Consider the following 19,519-nt stretch of genomic DNA (forward strand, 5'->3'; position numbering starts at 1 on the left):
TTCGTGTTCGACGAAATTACAGCAACCGATGTCCGCCTTATGTTTTGAAAATACTTCGGCGTTCCGATCTAGGAGGTCCCGCAATTTTTCAAAATCTCCCTCACCTATTTTTCCTTTTAAATGTTCTATTTCTGGCAAAACCGGTTTGTCAGAATCTAGTTCATATGACGAGGGGCGTTCCGGAAAATTCGAGCAGCTTGATAAGCCGTCGTCCGTTTCGGATTTCATTGAAAACAATTTATGAATAGATTTTAATTCATTAATTCTCTTTAAGATTTTATCTTTATTTGCATGATAAGGACAGTCTTTCACACTATATTTCTTCGAGTTTTCTGTCTCCTCATAGTCGGTCCTCATCGGCAAGGCGTAGCCAAGCTTCTTTCCACGCTGGATTGAAACCGTGGTGTCCAGTGTGTTCAACAACACACTGACACACAGTCCGTTTCGCGTTACCGAGAAGCTCCGGCCTAAAATCACCGAACTCTGACTATTTGGATTCGGTACTAAGCAAACCTGTTTGCTATCACTTAACGAATTTAAATTTCTCATTCTAAAAATTGCTACTACAGCTTGTCCTGGTTGTAACTTTACTTTTCTATCCAAAAAAACTGGTACCTTATTTTCATCTGTTATTATCCTATTAATTGGTCTCTTAACATACTTTCGGTCCGGGTTTCTAATCCGTATTAGACCGTTGTTCAAGTCAATCATCACGTCAAAATTCCTGACAAAATCTCTGCCCAAGATGAATAAGTCGGCGTCGTCCAGATTCTCTACCACCAGGAAGCTCATCCAAAGGTTCCGTCCTCCCATGTGAAGGACAGTCACCGGTGTTCTTCCGGCTACGTAGATAGCTCCTCGATTTGCAGCGGCTAGTCGGAGATTCGTAGGAATCAAATCTTCCCGCGTGAAGCCCATTCTCTCCCAGGTTTTTATCGGCATCACACTCACCACCGCGCCTGTGTCCAGAAGCCCTGTGACTCCGATTTTTGTTCCGTTGGTGTCAAGCAGGTGTGCTGTCACATCTGCTTCATATCCAATATGTACCGCGTCTTGTTCCATCATGGCGTCATGGCCTATCCTGCGGACTTTGAGTTCCTCTTCACCCAAATAGATCTGCCCCATTTGGTCATCATCTGTTGTTATGTAAGTCCTGGTGTAGATGCTGATTCCATCCACGTTCAGCATTATTTGATACGGCCCATAGACCTCCAAGTAGCGTCCATGAAGTTTCTTCATGCGAGGGCCACCCGTCGTTAGTAGTGCTCGCACAGCTCTCGACTCAGTGCGTGGCTCCACCTGCCTCAGATAATCTGCATATGTGTCCAAATGCATTAAAGTGAACTCTGATGGTTCACTCAAATTTCTTATTACCTGGTGTCCAGCCACTGAGATTATCGACTGTATCTTCTTTCCCTGCGGCGCCATGCCGAACCTCTTACCGGAGATCACTTTAAGTTTCATATCTAAACTGCTTGGTGTTTTCGTCTCCTCGAACTCCATTGCCTCGAAGGTATTCAGTTGCTCCTGAAACTTTTCATTTTCCAGTTCAAGTTTCACTTTTTGTTCGATCTCTTTCGTCACCAATTCCTGCTGTACTCTATTTAGAGCATCCTTTGCGGCTGCCTTATAATCGATCTTGAAGTCATCGGCCGCAGTTGCTGGTTCCGGTTCACGTGCTTCTTCTGTTACTGCTTGCATTTTCTTTGCCGCCAGCTCTTGAGGTTTGTCCTTCCTGCGTGCCTCTGCTTCGCTCAAAAGTCGAGCCTTGCTTGCTTTCACTCCTGACAAAGCTTCTTCATGCCTTGGATGCTTGATGTCTGCCACTGCATCCCAGAATTGCGGACAATCTGATTTAAAATGACCTTCCAAGTTACAAAAGAAACACCTCGGGCCAAATTTCGCAATTACTCCTCTCATGAAATCCTCATGATCCAACTCTGACGCATCTTCGTCCTCGAGGCTAAAGCCTATTGCTTTCATGCCTTGTTTGTAAGCTGGGCATGCTGACACATGATGGTCTGTTGAACTGCAATTAGCACAAGAACGTCTCTTGTCCATATCATCCCTCGGTTTGTACCAATTGTTCCCTTGGTTTGCTGGTCCGTTGTTAAAATTGCCATAATTGTTCTTGTAATATCCAGATCTCGAAGGAGGTTTCAACAAAAGATACTCTTTTGATTTGAGCCTCAACTCCTCCGGTGTTGGCGCATTAGTTGATAGTGGTGTGTAATGCGTTGCTAGCATCGTACGAAGTTCATCATTTTTCACACCATCGATGAATTTTGAGGCTACGGCCAGGTTCATCCTTCGGTTTGACTCATCCGGTTGGCTGCGTCTTCTCAGCATTTCCAAATCATCGAGAAACTTGTCTATTGTTTCATCTTCTCGTTGCCTCCGTTTCTCGAAGCGCATCATCGCCTGGTGCCCCTGCACCCCTGATCCGAAACGGTTTAACAAGATTTCGAAGATTTTCTCAGCAGTGTCACGTTGATACTGTTTCTTGGCCATGACACAGTTCAGGGCTGTCTCTTCTAAGTTGCTGGTGAGCGCGCTGCATTCCTGTCTCTCCGACAAGTCCTCTTCCTCGAAATGCAGCTTCATTACCTCTATCCAGGTATCAATACAGCCATCAGATTCGTCTTTGTAGCATCTTGGCTTCTTAAAGACTCTTCTGGACTTCTCACTACGTTCATTGGTTCTAGATAACCTCGTCAGGAATGTCTCCAAAGACCTGTTCAGGGGTTCAAATGCTGTGGCCATTGCCGTAGCATCCCTTGAGTGTCCCGCTTGAATGTCCTCACACCTTGTCGAAGGCTCTGTGTGCGGTGCATCCCTGCAATCCGAATCACCATGAGCGTTTCCCGCTTGGCCCATGTGACTCCTCCTCGGGCTTGTATGCCCCATGTTGCCAGAATCGCTTCTCCCAGTCGCATGTGTGCTTTGCGTTGGTCGTTCGTTCGAGGTTTGTCTGTTCCCCGTTGAACTCGCTCTACTGTTCGGGCCCCATGCTGTATTACCCCTTGTGGCATAGCCTGATGAACTGCCCCTGCCTCTAGTGGATCCATACGTCTTCCTCCTTTGATGTTCATTGAAGTTCACCCTCGGTTCCCTGCTGGGACCTCCCGAGTTCGGCTCTCCTTCTTTTGGTCCACTCTTTCTGCTTAGTAGCCCGTCCAACCTATCCATGATAGCCTGAGTTCGCCTCTCCATCATCGCGTCTATCTTTATCTCAAGAGACCCAAGAGACTGCTCTTGCTGTATTCTTAACTTCTCCATGTCGGCTCTTAAGCGTAACTCCCTCTGTTCCGCCTCTCTTGTCATTCGCGACAAGTTCCTCGTCATATGTTCGTCCGTTCTTTCTTTCAAGCGTTTTTCGCTTCTGCCAACTTCTTGTCTGTTGCGGTTTATTTCTTCCAGCAGACTTTCTCTTTCAATGTGAACTGCTCTTTCCAGTTCACTCATCCTTATCGACATCTGTTCATTTTGTTCTCCTAAACTGCCCACTATGTTGTTTAAGGCTTCCTCTAGTGCTGCCCCGTTATCCATGAGTGGCGTCACTAGTGGTGGTGTAACTCTGTCGGTCCCAGGTAGCTTCGTGCTGGTAGAGATCCGGGCCTTGACTCTCTGTCTTGACGTTTTATCATTATCTATTTCAGGATCCGCTACCGCGTTGCCAAGCCCTCTGGTTCTACTCTCTTCAGGTTGTGGCTCCGAACTTGTCCTAATCGCGAAGTCCTTTGACTGGCCCGGTGTGTTTGCCTCTTTGCTTATCGTTGTCACTACACCAAATTTATCCATGGTTCCAGTCTCTCTTCCGACGTGTGCCTCACTCTCCTGGATCGAACTATTGAGACTGACTTGAGATCCAAAGTCCCATTGCTCCTCTTCATCCTCTTCCTCCTGGGACTCCCCATCGTTTCCTGCTCCTCCTCCCATGCTGAATGGAAAGATGTTTCCGAAGGTGTTCTTCATTCTTTCTGAGAACGATGATGAGGTTGTTTGTTTCCCAGTTTCGCTTGCCATCATAGTGTTGTCTGTCGGAGATCTTCTAGTTGCCGTTACTTCAGTTGAGATGTCGGACAGTTCCGACATCTCCTCTCGATCCAATGTCCGGTGGAAGTGGCAAAATCATGGCCTTGTTCTACCGGAGTAGATTCACTCGCCAGCCTTCTGCCTCTCCCTTCCAGTCCATTTACTCCCTGGTTGTCGTTCATGGTATGGTCCGTATTGACCTCCAATTCTAACAGTTCTCTTCGCTCTTCTGAGGTCTTTTGACTTCTCGTTTCAACCATTCTGCCTGAAACCGTCCCCCTTTTGTCAGACCGGGATCGCTTGATCCAATCCACAAAAGGATCGGTCATCGTTTTTCTTTGCTTTTCAGGTATGAATTTCCTAGAGCTATTACCTCGTTTTGGTATCCTTCACTTGTCTAAACTCATTCTTTATTTGTCACTTTCCTATGCCTACTCTTGACTCAATTGCTAGAGACCTTATAGTTTTTTTTTTTTTTTTTTTTTTTTTTAAATGACACAACACAATAAATTTCACCAGATTCTACTAAATAGTGACCACGAATCCCTGTATGTTGTCAGAGTACAGTTTGTATAAAATTTATTCACACTAGCCGATTATCGGTCCAAAGATCTGGAAACTAGCACAATATGATGTTATCAGTCAATTTAAAAGATAGTGTATTCACTACCCAATCAAGCACAGTTTACGTTGATTTAAAATCAAAAACAAAAAAAATATATTGACACAATATGAATGTATATATAAAAAAACGTATGTGTCTTGTACTCTTAGTCGGTCGCAGTACAATAGTCGAACCTGTCTTTTAAAGAAAAAGCTTTCCCTGCTTGGTGCTGCACCAAACAGACAAAACTTTGAAGGCAGTAATTTTCTCAAGTGGGCGTCTATTGCACCCACCGAGTACTGTGTTACCTATCTGCCTTCGGACTGCCCGAGCTAGACCTACTAAAATCCTCAGGGCAGTCACTTTTCCCAAAAACGTATTATGTTTCAATCCACACCAATGAGTCACGCTCTTTTTAATTTAGACTTAGTGTCGCGAATATCCGAGTCCGGACCTGTTTTGTACTAGTCTGGTTCTTTTTGAGAGGCAAGTTACCAGTGCAGTCACTGATACCTAGCCTGTGTATTAATAACCTAATACCTCTCGCTTTTTAGTTTTTCTTTCGTTTACCTAAGTCCTTAATAAAATGATACCCCTCCGGATTGGCACAAATAGGACCCTTCCGGACTGTCAGAATATAGACCCCTCCGGATTGGGACCCCTCGGAATTAGCAACTATAAGACCCCTCCGGATTCGGACCCCTCCGGTTTTGTGGAAAGTAGACCCCTCCGGATTCGGACCCCTCTGACTTTGAAAAATTTCGACCCCTCCGGATTGGGAGCCCTTAGCTCTGTCAAAGTAGCTTTTTGTAGTTTTCTTAATTTCAGCTTATACCCCTCCGGATTCGTTCTGCGTTGCTTTTATGCTGTTTGAATTAACTGGGAAGGGTATAGGGTCCTTTCCTAGACCCCTCCGGATTGAAGTTAAGGCACTTATTTGACAATTCACACTAACGGTGAAGGGTCTTATCACTCGCCTAATTTCGACTCTATTATGGTTGTCTTGTGCCTTCAGCCCTCCCTTTTTGTCTAGAACTGTCCTAAGTCACTTAGTTCAATCGCTATCAACTTTTGGTAGGGGTATAAGGGTTTTTCAGAAAAATTTATAAAACGTGAAGGGTGTACCCCTCCGGATTTGTGTAATTTGCTAAAAACAATCTCAAAAAATTTTCTCGTTCGCTTTTTCGAGTAATTCTCTTTCCTACTAGTAAGTTCAGCTAATTTCTGATCTAATGGTACCAAGATTGACTCGATATGCTCTGTAGTTCCAAAGTTATTAACCAAAACGTCTTTTTTCCAAATTCAAAAATTTTCTCTCTTATAGGTTCCGCCTAACTTTTTCCGCAAATCTGGTCCTTTCGACCTAAAAATTATTGATCTGAGCTCACAAGGCCTATACTCTTCTAGTTCAATGCAAAAGACCCGATCTAAAACGCTTTTGTAGAAAAAATTTGCGAAAAACTATGCTACCTGGACCCCTCCGGATTGATGAATCCACCAAATCAAACACATTATTATCGATTTCTCTGCAACCCGAAGGGCTTTCGGGTAGCGGGTTTTAAAACTCGTAGATTCTTGTCCGAACAACTATTTTTACTGTCCTAACTCAAAGATTTCAAAAAATTTTCTGATTTTATAGTGTTTCTTACTATCAAAAATGGGAAAATTTGGTTTTTGGTACCAAACTAGTTCCAACCACTTCCGAACTAAAGTTAACCGGTTCTACTTATTACAGTAGTGCAGTTACGATGTAACACACTAACTTAGCGCTTTTTTCCGTTTCAAAAAATATCGATATCTCAAAAATCGCGACTTGTGGGGGAATCAAAATATCGCTATTTTGACCCTAAAAACCGGTCTGTTTTCGTTGTTTTTCACTGAAAAACGATATAAGACTATTAATATAGTCTATATAAATAATAATATTAGTAATATTATACCCCTCCGGGTTTGTTTATTATCCGAATTAAGGTGCTTAACTCGGATATTCGCAGTTCGGTGAAGGGTCACTACAGTGCAGCACTGTCGAGCCCCCCACAGATTACTATCTTACTTTTTGTACCAAAAGGGATACAAAACTTGTTAACGATACCCAACAGTCGATTGTTGTTGTCGTTGAGCCCCTTCTTGTTGCTCCTTGAACTGCTTGCCGGATCGGTCTTCACCCAAGACCCTTCCGAATTGAGCGCAAATCAGCTGACCCTTCCGGATTGAGCGCAATTTATCATTAACGTGCTTAAATGCTCAAATAACCCTACAGTACAAGCCTCACGAACGGGCCACAAAATTGATCGTAACGATCCTGACTGATATAAATGCCTGTAACAACAATATATCTATCAACAACAAAGGGGGGGTTGAATCACATCTTGTCTGGGGGGATGATTTCTACTGATTTTTTACTTTTTTACTGTTTTTGGTTTTTTCGGTTATTTTTTTATGTTTTTTGTTTTTCTTGGGTACTATACTACTTTTTGTTTGGTTTTACTTATATCTTTAAGTGTTTTTGGTCACCAACCACTCAGGGGACGAGGGGACGGCCGATCCCCCACCCTTCCTGGTTCGTGAATTTTCGGTCTTAACTAGGTTAAAAAACTATTCACGGCAATTCGGAAGGCCTCCGCGTTCCGAACTACCCTTCCGCCCCGGCGGTTTAGGCCTATTAAGGGCGTTAATGTGAGCATCCGCTCGGCGCGGAGTGCTCGTTAACGGTTCTGCCGGTCATGATGTCAAAAAGAAGCCCACCCAGGAGCGCCATAAAAACATACATGTAACATTCGCCCGGAAGATACATATCGACGGATAACAAAACTAAGTCTTAAGACGACTGGCTAGCGTCTAAACAGAGCTTTGCATGTTTTTCACCGTCTCTACCAAGCCAGTACTTTTCGGTGGTCTTTCTTACATCGGGTCGACAAAAACGTTACTGCTCTCCGGCTTCGACCAGAACGCTCAAATTAACTGAATTACATGCAAAAATAGTGAGCTCATGGCTGGGTCTCAGTATCCCCAGACCACGAGGTCACTCCTAAAAACAGGGCTACTACTTATCATATTACTATTGTTTTTGTTCAGTAGATAAAAATCATCATTTCCATCGAAGATGGATCAACCCTTTCCCCCTAACTCCTAGCTTCTCATCCTTATCAAAATGAATCCAGTTGTTAATTAAATTCAATTCAGGACATGACAAGAAGCTAAAAGTTTATATAAAAGGCTAAAAGTTCCAGTCCCGAAACCCTTCCGGATTCTTGAATCCAGTGAATCAAGCTCCTTAAGTTCAATTTCACGCCAATCCGGAAGGCTGGTTCTCACCCTTCCCCGTTGTTGGCAACGGCCTTGCAACTATTGTAGCAGCACAATAGTTGCAACTTGGAACGTTCTCTGCTATTGTAGTTCGTTGTCGTTTTTCTTTAATCTCGATTTTCGTTCTGTTCGCAATCACAGATAAAGTTGTTCTCTTTTTCACTCGCTTTTTGTTAAAATGGCCGTTTCAGCATTTCTCAGAAATGTGACGTCATCATTCGAATTTTTGAAAATTTAAAATACTAGAATATTCTAGCCCTCACCGTTTGGCTAAACGTTCCAATAACGTCGCTAATCCTTCGAAATCATCAACTCGGAAGGCTTACTGCTCAAAATTCGAATCCTGCATAAATTGCATTTTGGCCATTCTGGTCGAATGTCACATGTCGTGAAACTTTCGACGGAAATCAATCCGAAAATCTTTAAACTACAGTAAAAACTCCATTGTTTGCAAGCTTGCGGAGATTTTGTTGCGATAAATTTGTAGTAAACGCGACTCACATACGCTAATGAGTGCTTCAGAATTTGTTGAAATACAATAAAAAACTGGATATTTATAAAACATCGATTAATTGAAAGGTTTTGCCTAGTAACCAATTTAAAGTTTTCCTTGCTTAGTGGTTGTAAAAGTAATCATAGAGTAGTGCGTAGCAGATATTGGGGATTGATTTACTAAGAATTATGGTTTTTTTTCGCTTTTTTTTCTACATTTCAGAAAAGGAATTGATAACTGCCTTGAAACTGTATGTTTTGCTAACATTTGAAAATTTCAAGATAATAGTATACATCAATCTCAACCCAAAATTTTCTTCAAAATAGAAATTCAGAGTTGAAACAGCAATATAAAATTATCAAATAAAGAAAATCATTTAAAGACGTTTAGCAAAGGATTCGTGGTATTTTTTCAGCTCGGATTGTTGAACGGTCGTTGAAAGGATACATTTTTCCATCAAAAGTTCAATTTTCAAGTAATTTTTGTTCAAATTGGATTAACTTGATAGATAGAAGATGAAGCAGAAACTGAGAAAATGAGTTAGAAACTCGATTTAATTCATTAGGAGTTTTGACATAATCTTACTAAAATTTAGCTTATAAACCATATTTTCTAAAAAGGGAAACTTGAGGAAGACATTTACAATTTTTATCATAATAATCAGACGGTATCATTTCTAAGTTCATCTTTGCCAGCAAATTGTTCGTTCAATTGATACAATTTTTCTCCTAAATTCTCAAGTTCTGACTAGATTTTCTTGCAAAATGTGTTCAATAGCGAAAACATGCATTAAGCAGAAAGCATGAATAACCTTAAAGCATGGAGCATTTCAACAAAAAATCATGAAAAATTGACTATTTTTCCAGAAAAGTGATAGATATTTATCCCAAAAGTTGTATTTTTGCTTAAATAATTTACTGTAGCACCTAAAAAGAGAAACTTGAGGAAGACATTTACAATTTTTATCATAATAATCAGACGGTATCAGTTCTAATTTCATCTTTGCCAGCAAATTGTTTGTTCAATTGATACCATTTTTTTCCTAAATTCTCCAGTTCTGACTAAATTGTCTTGCAAAATGTGTTCAATAGCGAAAACATGCATTAAGCAGAAAGCAAGGAAAACCTTAAAACATAGAGCAATTCAACAGAAAATCATGAAAAATTGACTTTTTTTCCAGAAAAGTGATAAATATTGATCCCATAAGTTGTATTTTTGCTTAAATATTTTATTGTAGCACCTAAAAAAGGAAACTTGAGGAAGACATTTACAATTTTTATCATAATAATCAGACGGTATCAGTTCTAATTTCATCTTTGCCAGCAAATTGTTCGTTCAATTGATACCATTTTTCTCCTAAATTCTCCAGTTCTGACCAAATTTTCTTGCAAAATGTGTTCAATAGCGAAAACATGCATTAAGCAGAAAGCAAGGAAAACCTTAAAACATAGAGCATTTCAACAGAAAATCATGAAAAATTGAATGTTTTTCCAGAAAAGTGATAAATATTGATCCCATAAGTTGTATTTTTGCTTAAATAGTTTACTGTAGCACCTAAAAAGGGAAACTTGAGGAAGACATTTACAATTTTTATTATAATAATCAGACGGTATCAGTTCTACTTTCATCTTTGCCAGCAGATTGTTCGTTCAATTGATACTATTTTCCCCCTAAATTCTCCAGTTCTGACTAAATTTTCTTGCAAAGTGTGTTCAATAGCGAAAACATGCATTAAGCAGAAAGCAAGGAAAACGTTAAAACATAGAGCATTTCTAGAGAAAATCATAAAAAACTGACTTTTTTTCCAGAAAAGTGATAAATATTGATCTCATAAGTTGTATTTTGCTTAAATAGTTTACTGTAGCACCTAAAAAGGGAAACTTGAGGAAGACATTTACAATTTTATCATAATAATCAGACGTTATCAGTTCTAATTTCATCTTTGCCAGCAAATTGTTCGTTCAATTGATACCATTTTTCTCCTTAATTCTCCAATTCTGACTAAATTTTCTTGCAAAATGTGTTCAATAGCGAAAACATGCATTAAGCAGAAAGCAAGGAAAACCTTAAAACATAGAGCATTTCAACAGAAAATCATGAAAAATTGACTTGTTTTCCAGAAAAGTGATAAATATTGATCCCATAATTTGTATTTTTGCTTAAATAGCTTACTGTAGCACCTAAAAAGGGAAACTTGAGGAAGACATTTACAATTTTTATCATAATAATCAGTCGGTATCAGTTCTAATTTCATCTTTGCCAGCAAATTGTTCGTTCAATTGATACTATTTTCCCCCTAAATTCTCCAGTTCTGACTAAATTTTCTTGCAAAGTGTGTTCAATAGCGAAAACATGCATTAAGCAGAAAGCAAGGAAAACCTTAAAACATAGAGCATTTCAACAGAAAATCATGAAAAACTGAATTTTTTTCCAGAAAAGTGATAAATATTGATCCCATAATTTGTATTTTTGCTTAAATAGTTTACTGTAGCACCTAAAAAGGGAAACTTGAGGAAGACATTTACAATTTTTATCATAATAATCAGACGGTATCAGTTCTAATTTCATCTTTGCCAGCAAATTGTTCGTTCAATTGATACCATTTTTTTCCTAAATTCTCCAGTTCTGACCAAATTTTCTTGCAAAATGTGTTCAATAGCGAAAACATGCATTAAGCAGAAAGCAAGGAAAACCTTAAAACATAGAGCATTTCAACAGAAAATCATGAAAAATTGAATTTTTTTCCAGAAAGGTGATAAATATTGATCCCATAAGTTGTATTTTTGTTTAAATAGTTTACTGTAGCACCTAAAAAGGGAAACTTGAGGAAGACATTTACAATTTTTACCATAATAATCAGACGGTATCAGTTCTAATTTCATCTTTGCCAGCAAATTGTTCGTTCAATTGATACTATTTTCCCCCTAAATTTTCCAGTTCTGACTAAATTTTCTTGCAAAGTGTGTTCAATAGCGAAAACATGCATTAAGCAGAAAGCAAGGAAAACCTTAAAACATAGAGCATTTCAAAAGAAAATCATAAAAATTGACTTTTTTTCCAGAAAAGTGATAAATATTGATCTCATAAAATGTATTTTTGCTTAAATAGTTTACTGTAGCACCTAAAAAGGGAAACTTGAGGAAGACATTTACAATTTTTATCATAATAATCAGACGGTATCAGTTCTAATTTCATCTTTGCCAGCAAATTGTTCGTTCAATTGATACCAATTTTCTCCTAAATTCTCCAGTTCTGACTAAATTTTCTTGCAAAATGTGTTCAATAGCGAAAACATGCATTTAGCAGAAAGCAAGGAAAACCTTAAAACATAGAGCATTTCAACAGAAAATCATGAAAAATTGACTTTTTTTCCAGAAAAGTGATAAATATTGATCCCATAAGTTGTATTTTTGCTTAAATAGTTTACTCTAGCACCTAAAAAGGGAAACTTGAGGAAGACATTTACAATTTTTATCATAATAATCAGTCGGTATCAGTTCTAATTTCATCTTTGCCAGTAAATTGTTCGTTCAATTGATACTATTTTTCCCCTAAATTCTCCAGTTCTGACTAACTTTTCTTGCAAAATGTGTTCAATAGCGAAAACATGCATTAAGCAGAAAGCAAGGAAAACCTTAAAACATAGAGCATTTCTAGAGAAAATCATAAAAAATTGACTTTTTTTCCTGAAAAATGATAAATATTGATCTCATAAGTTGTGTTTTTGCTTAAATAGTTTACTGTAGCACCTAAAAAGGGAAACTTGAGGAAGACATTTACAATTTTTATCATAATAATCAGACGGTATCAGTTCTAATTTCATCTTTGCCAGCAAATTGTTTGTTCAATTGATACTATTTTTCCCCTAAATTCTCCAGTTCTGACTAACTTTTCTTGCAAAGTGTGTTCAATAGCGAAAACATGCATTAAGCAGAAAGCAAGGAAAACCTTAAAACATAGAGCATTTCTAGAGAAAATCATAAAAAATTGACTTTTTTTCCAGAAAAATGATAAATATTGATCTCATAAGTTGTATTTTTGCTTAAATAGTTTACTGTATCACCTAAAAAGGGAAACTCGAGGAAGACATTTACAATTTTTATCATAATAATCAGACGGTATCAGTTCTAATTTCATCTTTGCCAGCAAATTGTTCGTTCAATTGATATTATTTTCCTCCTAAATTCTCCAGTTCAGACTAAATTTTCTTGCAAAGTGTGTTCAATAGCGAAAACATGCATTAAGCAGAAAGCAGGAATAACCTTAAAGCATGGAGCATTTCAACAAAAAATCATGAAAAATTGACTATTTTTCCAGAAAAGTGATTGATATTTATCCCAAAAGTTGTATTTTTGCTTAAATAGTTTACTGTAGCACCTAACAAGGGAAACTTGAGGCAGAAATTTACAATTTTTATCAAAATAATCAGACGGTATTAGTTCTAATTTCATCTCTGCTAGCAAATTGTTCGTTCGATTGATACTAACTTCCCCCTAAATTCTCCAGTTCTGACTAAATTTTATTGCAAAGTGTGTTAAATAGCGGAATCATGTATTAAGCCGAAAGTAAGATTAACCTTTAAGAATAGAACATTTCTACGGAAAATTGTGAAATTATGTTGCAGAAGCAACAGAGAGATAATCATCACTTATGAAGAAGCTTTTGTTGAATCTGAGCAAATATCGAATAAATTTTTAAGAAAAATTTATCTCGTTTTTAGTCAATTCTAGCTATTAACTGTTCATTTTTCATCATTGATCTGAAATTCTGTACTATTAGAGTGAATAACTTCTCTGAATTTGTAATTTTTGCACAAATTTGGGTTAATCATTGATCAAAAATCTAGAAATTTCATGGAAGATTGCTCTTAATGTTCATTTGTTTTGAGAGTCCTATTTCAATTCTCCCTGAATTGGACAAAAAATTAGTTAAATATCCAATTAAAACGTTGTAAATGGAAAATTTTGATAAATTTGAATAATTTTTATTTTACTTTCTTAAAAATTACGGTTATTTTCACTATCTTCACAAGTTTCAATTTCGATTCAGCTTTTATGAGCTTTCTTGTTAATCTTGAGAGCATTATATGACCCGCTTTGTTACTCAAATAATGCTTAAATTTATCGTATTTCAATTTTTTGTGAGAAAAAATTTGGAAAATTCCATTTGTCTAATCAAAGTTTTTGTATCAGTGTCTCGACATGATGCCAATTGAAATACAATTTGAGCTTAATTTTAAACTCTAAACGTATTCACTTTTTTTTCAATTAAATCAGAAGCAACAAAAAACTAGCCAAAATCTTGATATTTTTGCAGTTCTTTTCAAAAATTTGCAGTTTGTTCCAAAAACTTTGAAATTTTTGCAATTTTTTCAGAACTTGAAATTTTTCCAAAAACTTTGAAATTTTGGCAGTTTTCTCCAAAAACTTGAAATTTTTGCAATTTTTTCCAAAAATTTGAAATTTTTTTAAGGTTTCAGTAGGTTTCAGCATAGTTTAAGCTAGATTGAGTACAGTTTCAAAAAAAGGATCATCTAATAAAATAGTTATTAAGTCAAATTATATCAAGTCATATCGTGTTTTTTATAAGCATTTCCAAATTTTTGCACATCTTACCATGGACTTACCATGAACCAATAAACATATTCTCTTCATTGCACATTCTACATGTAACACTCAAGAATTACATAACGCATGCCTGGATTTTTGCAAAAAAACTAGACATTTCCACACAAAATCCAAAAAAGACCGTTTTTCTTACTATTTTCTTACCATCACACTGAAACCTTACCATTTCCTATCTTAATACATTGGGAAATCTATTCCCTGTGTTAATACAAGGAATTTCTAATCCTTATACATAGGGAATATCTATACACTATCTTAATACATGGGAAATCTAAACACTATCTTAAAACATGGTAAGATCGGGCGCCAAAAATTTTTCTCAAACTTACCATCTGAAACCTCGTATCTTAATACATTGGGAAACCTAATCCCTATCCTAATACATTGGAAAATCTATAACCTATCTTAATACATAGCCTGCGGACCGGATACTCTATAGCCTATATTAATAAATGGGGGTCCGCAGGCACCCCCCCCCCACTCTCCCTCACTCATATACTACTGTCTTCCTTTTCCATGTCTTCGATACTTATCTTTGTCAACAGTGAGTCAAATAAATATCATTTTGATAATAGCATTATTGGGTATTTCAGATTTTGTTGTAGAAAAAACTACTTTAATATCAAAAAGTAAAATTATTTTTCAGTGTTTGGAAACTAGGATGATATGAAAATGCAATTGGAAGTGAAGCAATTCAATGTTCTTGTGGCACATAAATAATTTTGTTTGGTCTTTTCATTTGCTGAAGAATTGTGTCAAATTCTGGTGTGTATCGTCTAAAAAGAAAATCCAAATATTTGTTTATCGTTTTTAGGATGTTTTAGTAAAATACTTAAATGATCCTTCTCAGTATTAGTGATATACCATTGGATATTGTTGGAGATTTTGCTTCCTATTTTCTTTTTTTTTTAAATATTGATCCGACTTCAATTTTAAAATGTGTTGACAGTAAAGTTCGAAGGTGATTTTTTTCCTGTGCCAAAATAAATTTTTGATTAGTGTATAATTGGGTACTGAAAGTTTGTTAAAGTTAGTTATTGTCGAAGTTTATCAAAAATGAGTCGCAAAAAAAATAATTCGAAAAAATTTTGAGTTTTTTTCCGAATTTTTTCTTTTTGTGTCCTGAAACGGTTAGCTAAAACCTAGTTTATGCTTTTTATAATTAAACACATAGTTATATGCTTTTTGAGATTACTAATGGCTCAAAGTTTTAGTTTTTTTGTCAAAGAATTGTTTTTTGGGACTGAAATTATAATCTGAAACCTGAAACTATAGCTGTAGTGGTTAGGTTTTTTGTTTAAATGTGCCCAAAGGCTTTAATCTATTTTTTTAAATCCTTTTTAATGCAAAAATTTTGAGAAAAACTAAATATGGATATCAAAAAATAAGTTTTCGAAATCTGAAACCAAAAAAACTTGAACTCTCCCAAACTCTGGAATAAAACAAAAAGTTGGTTTTGATAGCTGGTCTAGTGTAATTAAGACTACTGAACTATTTTATAACATCAAAATTCTAACTTTGATTGCAGAAATTCGAATTTTTGGTGCAAAAACTCAACCTTTCTAGAATTGAAATTATAGTATTATCTATTGGTTTTAGATTTTTGAAAAAAACCAAGGCTGGGACCTTTAATAATGTATATTTCAGCAATACAATTGCCGGAAATTAAAAATTTAGACTGAAATGTCAATTTTAGTGGACTAAAACTATAAAATTGAGGGCTCAAACTAACAACCGCTGGAAGTTTTGTGAGTTTAAAAATTGGTTAGTGAATAAGGATTCCTATTTTCTTCCTAAACTTCTCCAAGTTTTGACTTGGAAGCAGGGTTTTTGTGCTTGATATCAAAAACACTAATTCTGAAACATACATATCAGCCTTAAGAGCCAAAATCTTAATTTTTTTCCGGCGTGTGTTGACACCGTTACTTTTCTCTTAAAAGTCAAAATTATTCATTTGGAGCTAAATTTTGAGACCAGAAGGTAATTTTTTTTCTTCTGAAACCTGAAACTAACAAAAAATTACCGGTAAGAACAAGGTTTTTGGCTTGCGGTATGCTAATTTGGGTTGTACTAGTTCACTGAAACGTGTTGTTTAATGCTAGATGGTTGACGTTCAAACATGGTGTTAGTGCGTTTTTTTATGGTTCAAATGTTGTATAAACAAAATTGTCACAAAAAACTAATGATAGAAAAGAACACTCCCTATTCTGTTGCTTCCTCTTAGGTTTTGTTATTTCCTCCCCTAGTTTCCTTAAACAGTACCTTTACCAATGATTAAATTAAGTTAAGTTTAAGTTTGGATGGTTTGAGACAGAATAAGTTTAGAAAAAAGGAGGATGAGTCACGAGAAAAATTAAAGATTTGGAGTAGATGCTTGGATATATACACGCAAAAAAGCGAAATGTTGGTTATATATGTGTTAAAGAAATCAATTTACTGAACTTTTTTATAACATCAAAATTCAAACTTTGGTTGCAGAAATTTAAGTTTATGGTGCAAAAACTCAAACTTTCTAGAACTGAAACCATGGTATGATCTATTGATTTTGGATTTTTGAAAAAAACCTAGGGTGGGACCTTTAAAAATGTATATTTCAGCAAAAAAAAATTGCCAAAAATTAAAAATTTAGACTGAAATGTCAATTTTAGTGGACTAAAACTATTTTTTGTACATGCATTTTCAATACTGTTGGCGCGTTTTTTCTAAGATGAGCATTTTAGGTATTAGCCTCAAGGATAATTTTTTCGGTTTCATTACCCGTTTTTGGCATTTGTTTTCGTGTGTTATGATTGCCAGGCGGCAAGCTTTCTTGACCTTTTTTATTTTTTAAATTCAATGGTAAAATTTCCTAAATTATACATAGAAAACGGTTTTCTAGATAACTTACTGTTATTTCTTCCAAATTCACCTCTACCCTCTCAATTCTGCTGGATATAATTACTAAATCACCCGCAACACTATCAATTTTGGTGGAAATGTTAGCGATATCACCCGCAACCATGTTGGAATGATAGGCCAAATCACTCTCAACTCTCTCAACTTTGATTGAAATGTTTGCCAAACCGTCTGCCAGTCGAGCGAGGTTTTCTGTAAAACGATTGCTGTTGTCATCGTTCACTCGATTGGCGTCAGTGTGTTGTGCCTTGATCTTTTTTGTTTCATTTGATAAAGAAATTGTCAGGAACAATAGAACGACAACCAATGTCTAAAAAATTGAAAAAAAAAAACATCAATACAAGCAATAAATTACGAAAAGAAAATTATTGGAATTGGGCTTCCTATGCTGTTCAAGAAAATGTAACACTAAGATGAACTATCCTCCATCAAATTGCCTTACAAGTTTTGTTTCTTTCACGCTTTTTTGGCCTGTTTTTTTTTAAAAAACTTGCATGCGGCGCAGAACATTTTTCACAAAGTAGGGTCCTTATAATACTTTAGAAGAGCTCCGAAAATGTAATTGGACGACCTAAAAATACGTCCGTGAAATTTGCTTTTTTTTGGAAACACCCCCCTAGAAAACTTTTTTGGCAAGCCACTGGGTTCAAGTTCTACCAATTAAAGTATATTTTAAACGCTATTGTTCATCAATTTTCGTTTCATTATTCATAAAAATAACAGTTGTTTTGCGTCACTGACACTGGCAGAAAATATCTTTAGAACAAATTGTGGCTTCCACTTGCGCTCAACTGTTTTCGTTTTCCAATCAGTTTAGTTTATGCAAACTTAAGCTTTTGATAAAAATTCTCGCATTTTTTCTTAAATGGAAGTTTATTCAACAACCCCGTACCCAGCAAAGACTTCTGAATTACTTAGAAAAATATATACATTACCTTCGCTATAACTACTGTTTCCGAACAAAAAAATCTATTTCTTATCTGACAATAGAAACAAACAAGTTCAAGTGAAGTCTAAGCTAAGAGCATTTCACCGCTCTACCATTTCATATTAGATCAAAACGTTTTTAAGTATACAAAAAAGTCGTAGCTTTATGATGCGTTAAAAATCTCTCATCTGACATCTCCGGTTTGAAAGTATAGTCCTGTGTACTCTAACAGGGGCGACGGATCTAGAATTTTCTCGAGGGGGGGGGGATTTCGAAAAAAAAAATTCAAAAAATTTGTCGACAGTTTTTTTAAAGTAGATCAAATTAATTTTCTCATCTCTCACCAATGACTTATAAAGTCCCTATTTGACCAAATTTTCTGCTGCGCAGGCAAATCTTAGAAAAACAGGCCAAAAAATTGAACTTTTTGTTAAAACTAGGGTATTTTGATGCCAAAAGCGTACTAAAAAAATGGACCAAAATGCTGCTCAACTGGTAGCTACAAGGTTTTAATTGTTTTAAACACTTTAATTATGCATTTAACTTTTTCTTCTTTTTTCAATTAGTACCGGTTTAGCCACTCCTAATGTACTCTTAGATAGTGTCATTTGATTACAATTAAAACACCTCAGCGCAACTTCTTTATCAATTGAAGTGCAAAAAATTACGGGAAGTTCTTTGCACACGAAAACGTAGTGGAGTGGACCGCTGTCACGATGTCGTATCTAATTATAAAAACTCGAATCGAGTTGAACCCCCCCCCCAAAAAAAAAAACCAACGCTCTAGGATAACGGGATGTTATCTTATTGCTCCAAATTGCATATGAGCCCTTCAATAAAAATGATCAAGGTGTTTTTGATGAACACTGTTCAATAATGGTCTAATTTGTTGTCATGAATCTTTGAAAAAGGTCGCTCGAAATTTCAAACAACTTGATTAATTCCCGCTATAATTCCATAGTTTGAAACTTTACTTACTGCCAAAACAACAACGGCAATCACCAATACGATCATCATAGCCATGAAACATTTCACAGGCCAATTATTCGGTTGTAGCTCTTTGTCTTGCTTTCGTCCGCCGTTGCGCTGAGTAATCGCCGGCTCCTCGTAAACATATTTGCTACCGGAAATCTGCTCATCTTGTTCAATGTTCGCCGACTCCTCATAAACGCTGTCTTCTCGTTTGTTACCGGAAATCTGCCCATCTGCATTGATGTTCGGGTTAGATTCAGTATTTTGAAGTTGGAAACTAACATCACCAGTCGATGTTTTGAAAGATGCCATTTGCGTGTTGTTTATTAAAAAAATTTGGTTACCCCTTTTTAAATGCGCTTGTAAAGTTTATGTATAACCATCGATATTAAGAGCTGTGCTCTTATCTATCTTTTTCATTTACTGTGCAAGTGTTCAAATATTTTCAATAATGACCAAAGATCTGGCTTTCTACCTGGCTTATGAAAAAAAGCAAGTTAAACGTTCTACAAGAACATCATAATACAGTTAAAACTACTCTTTTGGCACTTTTATCAAATGCGCTCGAACTATAATTATCTCTGTCGAGTTAAAACTAGTTATGTGTACTTTTATGATTACCCCTTTTTTAAATGCGCTTGTAAAGTTTTTTATAACCA

General features: G+C 36.4%; 1 protein-coding gene across 1 annotated transcript in view; it reads right to left on the reverse strand.

The window, feature by feature from the left end:
• Positions 1 to 19,389, reverse strand: part of LOC134844632 (fibrinogen gamma-B chain-like) — a 73,744-nt gene extending 54,355 nt beyond the window's left edge. The window contains exons 1-2 of the mRNA XM_063861411.1: positions 18,867 to 19,389; positions 16,953 to 17,270 (exon numbers count right to left, since the gene is read on the reverse strand). Coding sequence (XP_063717481.1) covers positions 16,953 to 17,270; positions 18,867 to 19,172 — 624 coding nt within the window. The 5' untranslated portion in view covers positions 19,173 to 19,389. The remainder of the gene's footprint in view (positions 1 to 16,952; positions 17,271 to 18,866) is intronic.
• Positions 19,390 to 19,519: the final 130 nt, after the last annotated feature.

The sequence above is a fragment of the Symsagittifera roscoffensis genome, chromosome 4 (genome assembly GCF_963678635.1).
Source record: "Symsagittifera roscoffensis chromosome 4, txSymRosc1.1, whole genome shotgun sequence".
Taxonomy (NCBI): Eukaryota; Metazoa; Xenacoelomorpha; order Acoela; family Convolutidae; genus Symsagittifera; species Symsagittifera roscoffensis.